At 33.7% G+C, this 12,079-nt stretch overlaps 1 protein-coding gene across 2 annotated transcripts in view; it reads left to right on the forward strand.

The window, feature by feature from the left end:
• Positions 1-12,079, forward strand: part of BCAS3 (BCAS3 microtubule associated cell migration factor) — a 475,802-nt gene that overhangs the window by 126,325 nt on the left and 337,398 nt on the right. For both annotated transcript variants that reach the window (XM_054574853.1, XM_054574854.1), the window contains exons 13-14: positions 1,125-1,218; positions 9,848-9,981. In XM_054574853.1, coding sequence (XP_054430828.1) covers positions 1,125-1,218; positions 9,848-9,981 — 228 coding nt within the window. The remainder of the gene's footprint in view (positions 1-1,124; positions 1,219-9,847; positions 9,982-12,079) is intronic.

A 12,079-nucleotide genomic window follows, 5' to 3' on the forward strand; every position in this document is an offset into this window, starting at 1 on the left:
ACCTGTTATCATTGCAGTTTTATTCACAGTAATCAGGAGGTAAAAACAATCCAAATGTCCAGCAGTAGATGAGTGGATAAAGAAAAATGTTGTGTGTGTGTATTATCACATACAATGCAATAATATTATACAGCCTTAAAAAAGATACAAATTTTGTCACATGGTATGACATAGTAGGGCATTGTTGTAGTGGTTATAGTACTGTATAAAATCATTGAGTTGTACAACTAAAGTAGGTGACTTTTATGTGGATTATACCCGTAAAGCTTTTCACACCAAAGAAAGATTAATGTTGCCAGTGTAGGACTACTTCCTGGGTTACAGATTAAATTCTTTGTCTGATTATCATGATCCACATATTAGTACAGTAGGATTTCACTTTGGATGTTATTTATGTTAAACTTTTTTTAGTTAATTACTTGCTTTGTAAGATAAATACATATTTTTCTTAAGAATCATCAAACAGTGTACTCACAATTGGGCAAATTGTATGGAATGTAAATTATATTTTAACATGCTTATCAAAATTAAGTGGAGTAAATTTTAGGTTCAAAACTATCTGATTTATCATACTTCTGATTTTATGACTTGGTAATAGTTTCAAAGAGGTGATTTGTCTATCTAAAAACTAGGAGTTAAAGACCAAAACTTTTTTACTTTAAATAAAAATTTTATGGGTAATTCCTCTGACATATAGTTGTTTGTGTTTAACCTGTTCCGTGTTTTTCCTTGTTTTATTACCATGATGGGCACAAATTTTTCAGGAGGCCTTAACACAGTGAGAACTATATGTTTCTGTTATTGGATAAAGCTCTACATAGCTGATTCTTTGATTTTTTTTTTTTGTTGTTTTGTGAATGTACACTTCCAGAAATTATTCTCTGTTATCTGTAGTCAAGTTAACCAACTGTTTTTAGAGTTTACGTGATCAATCTGCTGGGATCCTGTTATATCCTTTCTCATTCCCAAAGTGGCATTCTCACCTCGTATTGAAGAATAGTCTGCTAATATTGTGGAAGCATGTTATTTGGTCAGGGATATTATGGTGTATCTGTGTGTATCTTCAAGCTCAGTAATTGGTGATTAAAGGTTAACTTCCATTTACTTTCTTCCTTTTTGTAAAGGTGCTTGTGAGCGAGGATTCTGATAGTGATGGTATTGTGGCCCACTTCCCAGCTCATGAAAAGCCAGTGTGCTGTATGGCTTTCAATACAAGTGGTACGTCTACTCCCCGGTCCCCCGGATATCATGGGTTTTCCATTTGATATGCTTGGAAAAAGAAAATATGAAAAATGGAATCTTGCTTTTCTTTTATGTGTCAGTGAGCATCAAAAAAATAGTAACTGGTTATTGAATAAATGAATTTATAATAAAAACTTAGAAACCCTTTTAAATATTAGCTTTATTCTCAATAAAATGGTGAAAGCAGCACGAGGTAAACAGTGCTGTTAAGTTGCATTAATTTCTGTATTACAGTTAAGCCAAGAACTTGAGTATTTCAGTCAACATATTAATGTATTATCAATGGAGTTTTCTTTGTAATGTCAAATTTCTTTTTAACTTTGTAACATTTTATAAACTAGTTCACTTGTATATTTTCCCTTCTTTTGTGGTGGGTATTTTTTCCCCCTGGTTCTTCTTAAAGCATTTGCTAGGAAGAGATGTTATAGCAATGTGGAATGCCCTATTACATTTTGATTTTTTCCGAACTTTTTATTTACTAAAATAAACTTTTATTACTAAAAGTTTTAAACATTCAAATAGATTTAAAAGATAGTATAGTAGTGACCCATGTACCACCACATTCATTAAAGTGTTCACATTTTAATATATACAGTATATACATATGTGTATTTTGCTGAACCATTTGAATGTAAGTTACTTTTATACTGTAAAAGTTCACCCAATACAAAATAACTATGTTGGGTTTTTGCCAAAGAATAAGCACTCTCTTTTGTATAAGCAGAAATTCTATTGGAGTTCAGAAAACTAACAAACACACTAATATCCAAACCATAATTTAAAATTCCCCAATTGCCTCAAAAATGTGTTCTCTAGCTGCTTTAAGTTCACTTCTTATATTTTGTTTTTTCTCTTTAGCTCCTTTTAATCCAACTTATAAGTTCCGCCTTTTCTTTTTTTCAGTGCCCAGTCCAGTTCTCATATGCAAATTCTGCACTTGTCATATGTTTTCATTATAATAATGTTTTCTTTATTTTCGGGAGAGGCTTTTAAATAACATTCAGGCTAAGGATTTTTTTTTTTTTTAACATCTTAAGTATTGGTGTCTACATCATTTCATCCAGGCAGGAGACACATTATATCAAGTTGTCTTGCAATTCAGATACTATTTTTGACCACTTGGAGAAGTTAGTGACCCATCAAATGTCTGTGGAGTGTTATTTTGGCCTTGTTTCTGAAACAACTTTTTACTTAATAGTTTTGTTACATTGAAGACTGTATAACAATGATTTTTTCCTAATTGTATTATTTTCTGCATTGATTATCTGTTGTTCTATTAAAAAAGTTTTCTCTCATTACCAAGGATGAACCACAGTCATTCTGTGTGTGAAAGGAAGAGATTAAATGCTTAATTCTTTCTCTTTACCAATTTTCATAATTAGCAGTCAGTTTAATACTTTCAGTGGTGGAATCCCACTGCAGTGGAGTTATTTTTTAAAATACTTTGTTTATAAATAAAAGAAAATTGCTATTTTACATTCAGAGCTGAAATATTCTTCATAAATTTACAGTCTTTTCAGATCTTAGTTTTTTGGTTAACAAGTCTGAAGAGACTGCCATTTCATCTTATTTGGCAGAAATGATCCTATTTAGAATGATGGTAAATAAATAAAGAATGATGGTAAGAGGGTAATATTGAGTACTTCGAATACTCTTTCTTCTAATATCTTAATTAGTCATTTTTGATAGGAAGATTTTTGTAGTGATTGTTGATCAGTAGGATTGATTTAATTAATGAAGACAAAGATTTATTGAAGTGCTCTGAATGATGTGGGAATTAAGTTAAATTTGAGGAAACAGTTTGGAAGTTAGGTCCCTTACAGCCCTCCACTTGGAGTAACCAGTATGACTCATTTTCATGGGCCATCTGTTATGTCAGATCTCCTTTGTATTAATGTACATTTCATATTACCATAGTCAGAATTCTTCAGACACTGGAAGCTTTATTTTTTTTTCCTGTCAGGGACTTTCTATTATAAAAAGAACATATTGGGTTGGCCAAATAGTTTGTTTGGTTTTTTCCGTAAGATGGCTCTAGTAGCACTTAGTTGTCTGTGACTTCATCCAAAATAATTTTGTTAGGTTGTATCTTGACAGCCGTCTTATCAATGTGCATTAAAAAAAAACAAACAGCACTCCCAGCGTGGTGATGGGGCCCAAGGTGGTGGGGGCTGAAGCAGACTGATAAGGAGTAAGTGACCTGATCTGCCCAGAAAGGTATCAGCCAGGTGGCCACGGTCAGTTCCACTTAGGCTGCTGTTCTTGGATGGAAAACAATGAGGATTTAAGACATAAGTGCTCATTTCAAAGATGGATTCCAACCAACCCCCAAATGTATGCAAGAGCCTCCAGCCCTCTCCTTCTCTCAACCCGGCAAGGGGCAAGAAAATACCAAGTGGGCAGGTGTATTGCCCAGTTTGGGAATGAATGTTACATAAACCATTTGCAGATCATTTTGATTCTCTTTTTTTTATAAGTCTCATATTTGCACCATGAAAACAATGTATTTGTTGCTACAGGACATTAATTTTATTAAAATTGCATTAAGTGTAAAAACACTTGTCAACATTAGCAAATTTTTGTGTAGCTATTTTAATATTGTAGATAGAATTAAATATGCAACATTTTCAGCAACTTTTATTATTTAAAGAAAGATAAAAATGCAACTGAAATGCAAAAAAAAGATTTGTGCAGTGTATGGAGCAGGTGCTGTGACTGATAGAACATGCCAAAAGTCATTTGCGAAGTTTTGTGCTGTAGATTTCTTGCTGGATGATGTTCCACGGTTGGGTAGATGACTTCACCTTCCACTGTTGAAGTTGATAGCGATCAAATCGAGACTAATTGAGAACAAACCACAGGGGTAGTTTTGCTCAATTGACTCTATATAGGTACGTCATTATCAACCAGAGTCCTTAGTTTACATAAGGGTTCAGTGTTGGTGTTTTACCTTCTGCTAATTTTGACATATTAATATTGCTGTGTATCCACCATTGCAGGATCATAAGCGTAGTTATACTTCCCTAAAGGTATTTATTTAAAGCAGATTTGGGACTTCTTGGTCAGTTTTTTCTTCAAACATTCTTTCTGCTTTTTTCCTCTTCTGTCCTTGGGACTCCATGATTCATAACTTCGGCTCCTTGATGGCATCCCGCTGGTCTTGGAGGCTCTTATTTTTCATCCTTTTTTCCCCAGCTGGGTGATCTTGATTGATTCCTTCCGCCAGTTCAAGTGTACTGCTTGCCTCCCTCCATTGAATTTTTCATTTCCGTTATTGTAGTTCTCAACTCCAGAATTTCTATTTGTTTCTTTTTTATAATGTCTGTGTAGAGGTATCCACTCCTTAGTGAGCCATTGACTTTGCCCAAAATACTTTCCTTTAATCCTCTAGACATGGTTTCTCTGCATCCTTGCCAGCATTTAGTATTCCACCATTCTTTATTTTAGACCTTGCTTTATTTCTCCATCCCATCTTGTGCTGTTCATGATATTTCACTTTCTTGTTACTTCTTTCTAACAAATTCCTATTAACCTTGATTCATAATGTATTCTATCATGGCCTTTTAGCAGATGTGTTTTTCTCCATTACCGTTTAGTCCTCTTATACCTGCCTCCTCCCAGCCATCAGCACACTGTTTGCCATCTCCATGAGTCCTTTTTCCCTTTTGCTCAATCCCTCCACCCTCTAACATCCCCTCCCCAACTAGATGTCATCTGTTCCCCATCTATGAGTCTGTCTCTGTTTTGCTTGTTTGTTCAGTTTGTTCGTTAGATTCCACATATGAGTAAAATCATATGGTATTTGTCTTTCTCAGGCTGGCTTATTTCACTTAGCATGATGGTCTCCAGGTTCTTCTATACTGTTGCAAAGGGTAAAATTTTCTTCTTTTCTACGGCCAAGTAGAATTCCATTCTGCTAATGTCCCATAGTTGTTTTACCCACTCATCTATTGATAGACACTTGGGCTGCTTCTGTATCTTGGCTAATGTTAATAATGCTGCAGTGAACATAGGGTGCTTATGTTCTGTCGAATTAGTGTTTTGGGTTCCTTTGGATATATTCCCAGATGTGGGATTGCTGGGTCAAAAGGCAGATCCCTTTTTAATTTTTTGAGGTATCTCCATACTGCTTTCCACAGTGGCTGCACCAATCTGCATTCCCACCAATAGTGCAAAAGGGTTAACAATTTTTGAAATGGGCAAAGATTTGAATAATTATGTCATACACAGACATTTGCAAATAATCAATATCATTGATCTCTAAGACAAAATGACATATTAAAACTATAAGAAATCATACTCACTGAAATGATTAAAAATTAAAAAAGACTGACCATACCAAATGTTGATGAGATTATAGAGCTAATGTTACATGCTGCTGTGGGAAAACATTTTTGCAGTTTCTTACAAAGTTAGACATACATATGACACATTCATAAATATTGACCTGAGAGAAATAAAAACAAATGCCCACACAGAGACTTGTACTTGAATCTTCATAGGAGTTTGATTCACAATAACCAAAATCTACAAATAACTGCTGGATGAATATATAATTTTTCATATATCCATATCACGGAACAGTACTCAGTAATAAAAGTCAATGAATGGACTACTGTTACCCACAGCAGATAGGGTTACCAAAATTTTGAATGATTCAATTTACATGAAATTCTAAAGCAGGCAATATTAATTCATAATGCTAGAAAGCCAATCAGTGGTCACTTGGGGCCATAGGATGGGGAGGGGCTGAACTGAAAGTGGACCCAGGGAATTTTTTTCACATATTCTCTATGTTGATTATGGTAGTAGTTCCATAGATGTATACATATACTTCTCAGATTCATCAAACTGAGGGCATTTATTGTATATAAATTATACATTAGTAGAGGTTAATAAAGTTTTAAAAATATTCTGGCCTTTGACCACTTGGAAAAATAAGAATATGTATAGACATGTACCACTGTCCTATATGTCTGTTAGATGAATAGACTGTTGAAAATAATGGAACACCTAATATGAAAATCCATTGGATATAGCTAAAGATGTCTTCAGAACTTCAGAAATTTCATGATGCAAAATGAAAGGATGAAAATAAATTATTTAAATAAAGATACTAGGACATTTAACTATAAACTGAAAAGGTAGGAGGATGGAATTAAAATGTCATGAAATAAGTGAGCTAGAAAACTTATTGTTGATTTTAGCCTTTTTCACATGGAACAAATGAATAAGAGCCACATTAGAGATTTTACTGTAACACCCCTTGGTTCTGGATATGTGTAAATTTTGGGGGCATCAAATAAATCATGTCCTTTGTTCACTGGATAGCATTTACTTCATTGCCTTTAATGGTGTTATCAAGCCATTAAAAGTCAAGAAAGCCTTAATTTACCCTGGGCCAGAAATGTGGAAGAATACAATGTAGAGTTTGAATTTCCCCATCATTAAGCAGCTTAAGAAATGGGCTAACTTTGATGCTGCCCATAGGGAGACTTAGAGACCATTGCTTTCAGGTATTGATATTCAGCTTAAAGATTTTATTAATCAGACTTTGATAGGCTATGATATTATTGTGCTTTTATGTAATTTGAAGACCAAATATATTTTTATCAATAGTAGGATTCTGATTCTCTGCTTTTATGTTTACAAATTTGACTGGAAATGATAATAATTAATCTATAAGTTTTAATCTGTGTAGGTATTGGCGGGAAAGTATTAAATTCACAAGAATTAGTACCAAAACAAAATTATTTTATGAGTGATATAATCTGCATTTCTGTAAAGATTTTGATTTGACTCAGAATATCAGTGTTCATGTCTCTTTTTGGAGGAGAGTGTGAATAGCTGGTAATTTGTCTTCCAGTTCATATGTGTGCATGTGATAAAGAAACATACAATTAGGTAGGTGTTATAAATAGGATATGGCAAAAAGACATATCTACTCATGTTTCCACGATTTTATAGCATATGCCCAGTGGAGGTTTGCTACTCTTTAATTTTGCCTTTTGGGCTAACCAGCTGACGCCCAGTTGAAAAGACTTATGTTCTTATAAGGCCGCAGAAGCCTTAATGTTCAGTCTCCAGTCTCAGATTTTGGAGAACGCCATGTACCATCGGCAGCTTCAGTCTCCACCCTCTGATGCTAACGCTCATCTATCAAACTTGAGGCTGAGAGTGAGGGAGAGGAAGCGTCCAGATAAACATACAACAGCGCCTAAACAGCTAATCACTCTAGGCTTCCGCTTCCAGGCCCTATAATTAGAAGTCCTATTTTCCCTTGTATTCCCAGATGACGCAAATGCATTTTGTGGCTTGGCACCTCATTTGGGGCGTAGGTTTAGTTTATGGCCAGGCTAGTCTGGTTTAGTCTTCTCATGCTGCATAAATAGTTCTCAAGCCACAGTCTACTCTGTACAAGTTTTTCCTTTTATGTATATCTGCTTTTTAACTTGTTTTCTAGAGAAAAAAAGCTTGTCATTTCTCCCAGTAGAATGTGTGCAAAAGAGGAAATTATAAATTAAAAGAAAGCACATGATTGTATAGTAGTACACAGCTATTTCTTCCTTTCCTCTCTGCTCTTTTGATTTTTTTCTGTCATTTTAAAGTTTTGTCAAAAATACTAAGTTACTCTCTGGATTATAGAAGCCACATTTGTGTAGAGAAGTGGAAAAAGGAAACTTTGAGGTAGGATACACAGAAGATAATAAGGATAAATTTTCAATGGCATATTTCTCTAAAAGTTTGAATTTGTTTACATATTAAAAGTTCAAAAGTTAAGAACATATCATTTGTGAACATTCTGTACTATTAAAATATAATACTATACTATAGCTTGATTTGACTAATAGAAACTTATTTGAATGCTCATTTTGAGTAAAATATTGTTCTGTGATTCTAAAAGAAATGAAACTTATCTTCAGTAGGTAATATATTTTTGTTATAAATGCAAATTCATGATATTTCCTGTCAGAATATTTTTATTGGATGGGTTGTCATGTGCAGAAAATAGTTTTGTTGTGGGAAAGTAGACTCAAAACATGGTAGTGGAATTGTGATAATGCAAACTTAGTGTGTAACTCAGAAAAAAATTGGACTGAAGAAATACTAGGCACAAAAGGACATCAAAGCGTTCATGCCCAACCTTAAAAATTTATCATTTGAATAACAACAACAATACGGAGAGAATGTAAAGTATGTCAGTGACATCATGACCATAGCTAGGCCCAGGGTGGGAGGCAATGTTACATAAACTGTTACAGATTTGGAGTAGAGTGCAACAAACACATAAAATATATTCTGCTGGAAATAATCAGGACCCTGGCATCTAGTATTTTATTTTTAAATCTAACGTAGTGAATGCAGCTGTACCTTGTATTAGCCACGTAAATAGCCAACTCAAATATACTTCTACCTTTCCATTTAAATGCTGACCTTAGAAAACAAAACTGCAAACCACTATACCTCAGGAACACAGACATGAAAATCCTCAACAAAATATTAGCCATTTTGATCTTGAATATTGTTAGGATGTCCATTATCCCAAAATTGATTGAATGACTTAATATAATCCTCTCAAACACCTCGGAATTTTTTTCAGTAGATATCAAAAAGTTTATTCTGTGTTTGGAAAGGCAAAGGAATTGAAATAGCCAAAATAATATCCGAAAAGGTCAGAAAAGGATGACTCACTTTGCCTGATTTCAAGATTTCCTATATAGTTACAGTGATCAAGAAAATGTGTTATTAAGGAAAGTATAAAGACAAATCGATCCAACAGAATTGTACTTTTAGAAGAAGACCTATGCACATATGGCCAGCTGATCTTTGGCAAGTTGACAATGGATAACAAAAGATTAAGAATTCAATGGGTAAAGAGAATAGTCTCTTGAAAAAATCTTACTTGGACATCATTTGCAAAAAAGTTAGTTTGTTGGATATCTCACAGTTTATTCAAAAGTTAACTCAAAATGGATGATAGACCTAAATGTAAAATAAAAACTATGGAATTTTGGCAAGAAAGTATAGAAAAATTTTGTGATTTTGGACTATGCAAAGAATTCCTAGCTGTGACATCTCATCAAAATTAAAAACTTGGCTCTGTGAACGCTACCACAGGTTCAATAAATTTTATTTTTGATGACAAAAATAAAATTTGGTAGAGACAAGTTGTAACGTGCTGATTAAGTAGGATATTGGCAGTTGTTTTCATAGGTAAATTGGAATTTAAAATTCAGGTTTTGAGAAATGGCAAATAGTGGGAATGGGTGCCATGGAAATAGGTCAGTTTTGTATTCAGTTGATCAAATTTTCTATTGTAAAATGCATGTAAACTCTGTAAATTCAGGCTTAGAAAACTGTTTTCTACTAGTCGTATGGTAACATCATGAAACTAGTATTCTTCCTTTGTATACTGATGTGTTAAGGTTTTGTATTCACATAGGATAATGATACTGTTTTAATTTTTGTATTGTGAGAACTTTCTTACGTCTTTGGTAATATTTTTCTTTGATAATTTTTTAAACATGATGTATATACTGTATGAATATATTTCATCCACATGTCATTGTTTTTATTTTTACCCCTTTTTTGGTATACCCTCCAGGAATGCTTCTAGTCACAACAGACACCCTTGGCCACGACTTCCACGTCTTCCAAATTCTGACTCATCCTTGGTCCTCATCACAAAGTGCTGTCCATCATCTCTATACTCTTCACAGAGGTGAAACTGAAGCCAAAGTAAGTCGTATATTTTTCAGAAGGTGTTTTCTTTGCGTAGTATGGTATCTAATATAGCTGGTGGTTTATATCTTATTGGAACTTAATATTAGGGAGAACATACTTGGTGATAGAATGGGTCAGATAATTACAAAAAAATTGTATTCCATCTTGACCCAGTGCATAAGTAATAGATGAACAACTCAGTGACTGTTAAGACAAGAGTTCTGTTTATCTTTCTTCTACTCTAATACTATTTCTTGCTGTACAGGAAACCTGTCGTCCAGTTGTTACTCATTTCTCCAGACCTTTTTCTAGGCATTTTGATTCTGTATACATACATACAGACATACACAGACATATACATGTAAACACATTATTCACATATACCCAAAAATGCAAGTTTTATAGTGTATATGACTATATGGATATCATTCAGTGGTATGCTGGATCCAGTTCACGATGGCCGGTGAGACTCAGCTATATGCTTTTGTCCCCAACTCTGGATGTTGTGACATTACAGTGGTGTGAAATCACCCACAGGAGGTGTGTTTACATAATAGAAGTCGGCAAACGCTACAAATTGGAGTGAATCTTTTTTCTTAGGGAGCCAGTTTTTGACATTTAACAGCACATCACTGCGCATACACGCATGAGGGTGTACATACATGTGCACACATACATTCATGCATATAATTTATTAAGCACTTGTAAGTATCGTACTAAGTGCTTTGTATGTATTTAATTTTTTTAATATTACATGGTAGATATTGAGATATTATCTTAATAGCCTAAAATCCCAAATATGCTTTTGTTTCACAGAGCCTGTGGTTATGCATTTACTAGTGTGCTTCTGTACATCTTTTATTCTAAGAGCTCATTGACACAACACCATTTATTGACTAGTCTATCTTTTCCCAGTAGTCTAAAATGCTTCTTCTTATCATAAATTTCCATGAAAAATATCTGTAATAGAATGAAACACCTTAAATATTTAGAAACACATGAAGGATTTATGATATTTAAGAAGGAAGCATTGTACACTACTGTAGGTTGCTTGTTTATCAAGCATTCTGAAAATTGATAATTGAAGAGAAAGTATCCAGCATTTACCTTTCTTGTATCAATTTCATAAGATATCAAAATAGTTGATGAGGGAATGTTCTTTATTGAAGAATTCCAGTTTTTAAATGTTATAATTTAGACTTATTTTGGTGATCATTTTGCAGTATGTATACTTATTGAAACATTATGTTGTATACTTGAAACTAATATAATGTTGCATGTTAGTTATACCTCATTTGAAAAAAAAAAGTTAGAATTTTAAGAATCACTGTGTTGCTACCCCTAATGAAACGGTGGACCTAGGCAGTAATCATCTGTGTTTGGTGTCAGCCGACAAGTCTTATCATCACCAAAGTGGAACATTACTTATCATGGGCTTCTCAGTGTGAGGTAATGGGATATGTATGACATCATCTATGAAAATACTTCTACCCAGCCCTCTAAGGTAAACCTCAGTCTAATTCAGCCTCTAGATACAATTAGCACTTTAAACAAAATACAGAGATTGGGGAACAAGTTAAACAATACCAACTCTAAAATGTGTGAAGTTCTTCATTACAAGTTCACCTGGTTTTTACAGGAAATAATTGTAATGGCAAATCAAAGTGGATGTGTGGCAGGGCTTAAAAGTAATTTTAGAGACTGTTATCTAAGTACTAAGTGTGGACCTTATTTGAATCCTGTTTTATGCCAATTAAGTTTAAAAATGTATTTTTCATACAAATGATGAGATTTGAACATTTGCTTTAGTAGATACTTTAAAGAAATAAATGTGCTTATTTTCTTGTGATGCATACAAAAGCATTTGTAGGTGTGTAGAAGTTGTTGTAAAATCATCTAGAAGTAGGACAGTGTTAAATAAAAGAACAAATAAATGACAAGAGAAAATAGACTTTTTACTAAAAACCATTTAGGGGTGCTTTATTGCATTGAAATATGAAGAAAAATTATTTTATAATTGTACTTATTTTATTTTTCTTATTGTTTAAATTATGGCACATATCCCTATTTTCCTGCCCTTACTCAGTGGCCCCTGAACTTCCCCCCACGCTGC

This window comes from Pteronotus mesoamericanus, unplaced genomic scaffold (assembly GCF_021234165.1).
Source record: "Pteronotus mesoamericanus isolate MK-2021 breed Mesoamerican mustached bat unplaced genomic scaffold, CSHL_Meso_final contig_269, whole genome shotgun sequence".
NCBI classification, from domain to species: Eukaryota; Metazoa; Chordata; class Mammalia; order Chiroptera; family Mormoopidae; genus Pteronotus; species Pteronotus mesoamericanus.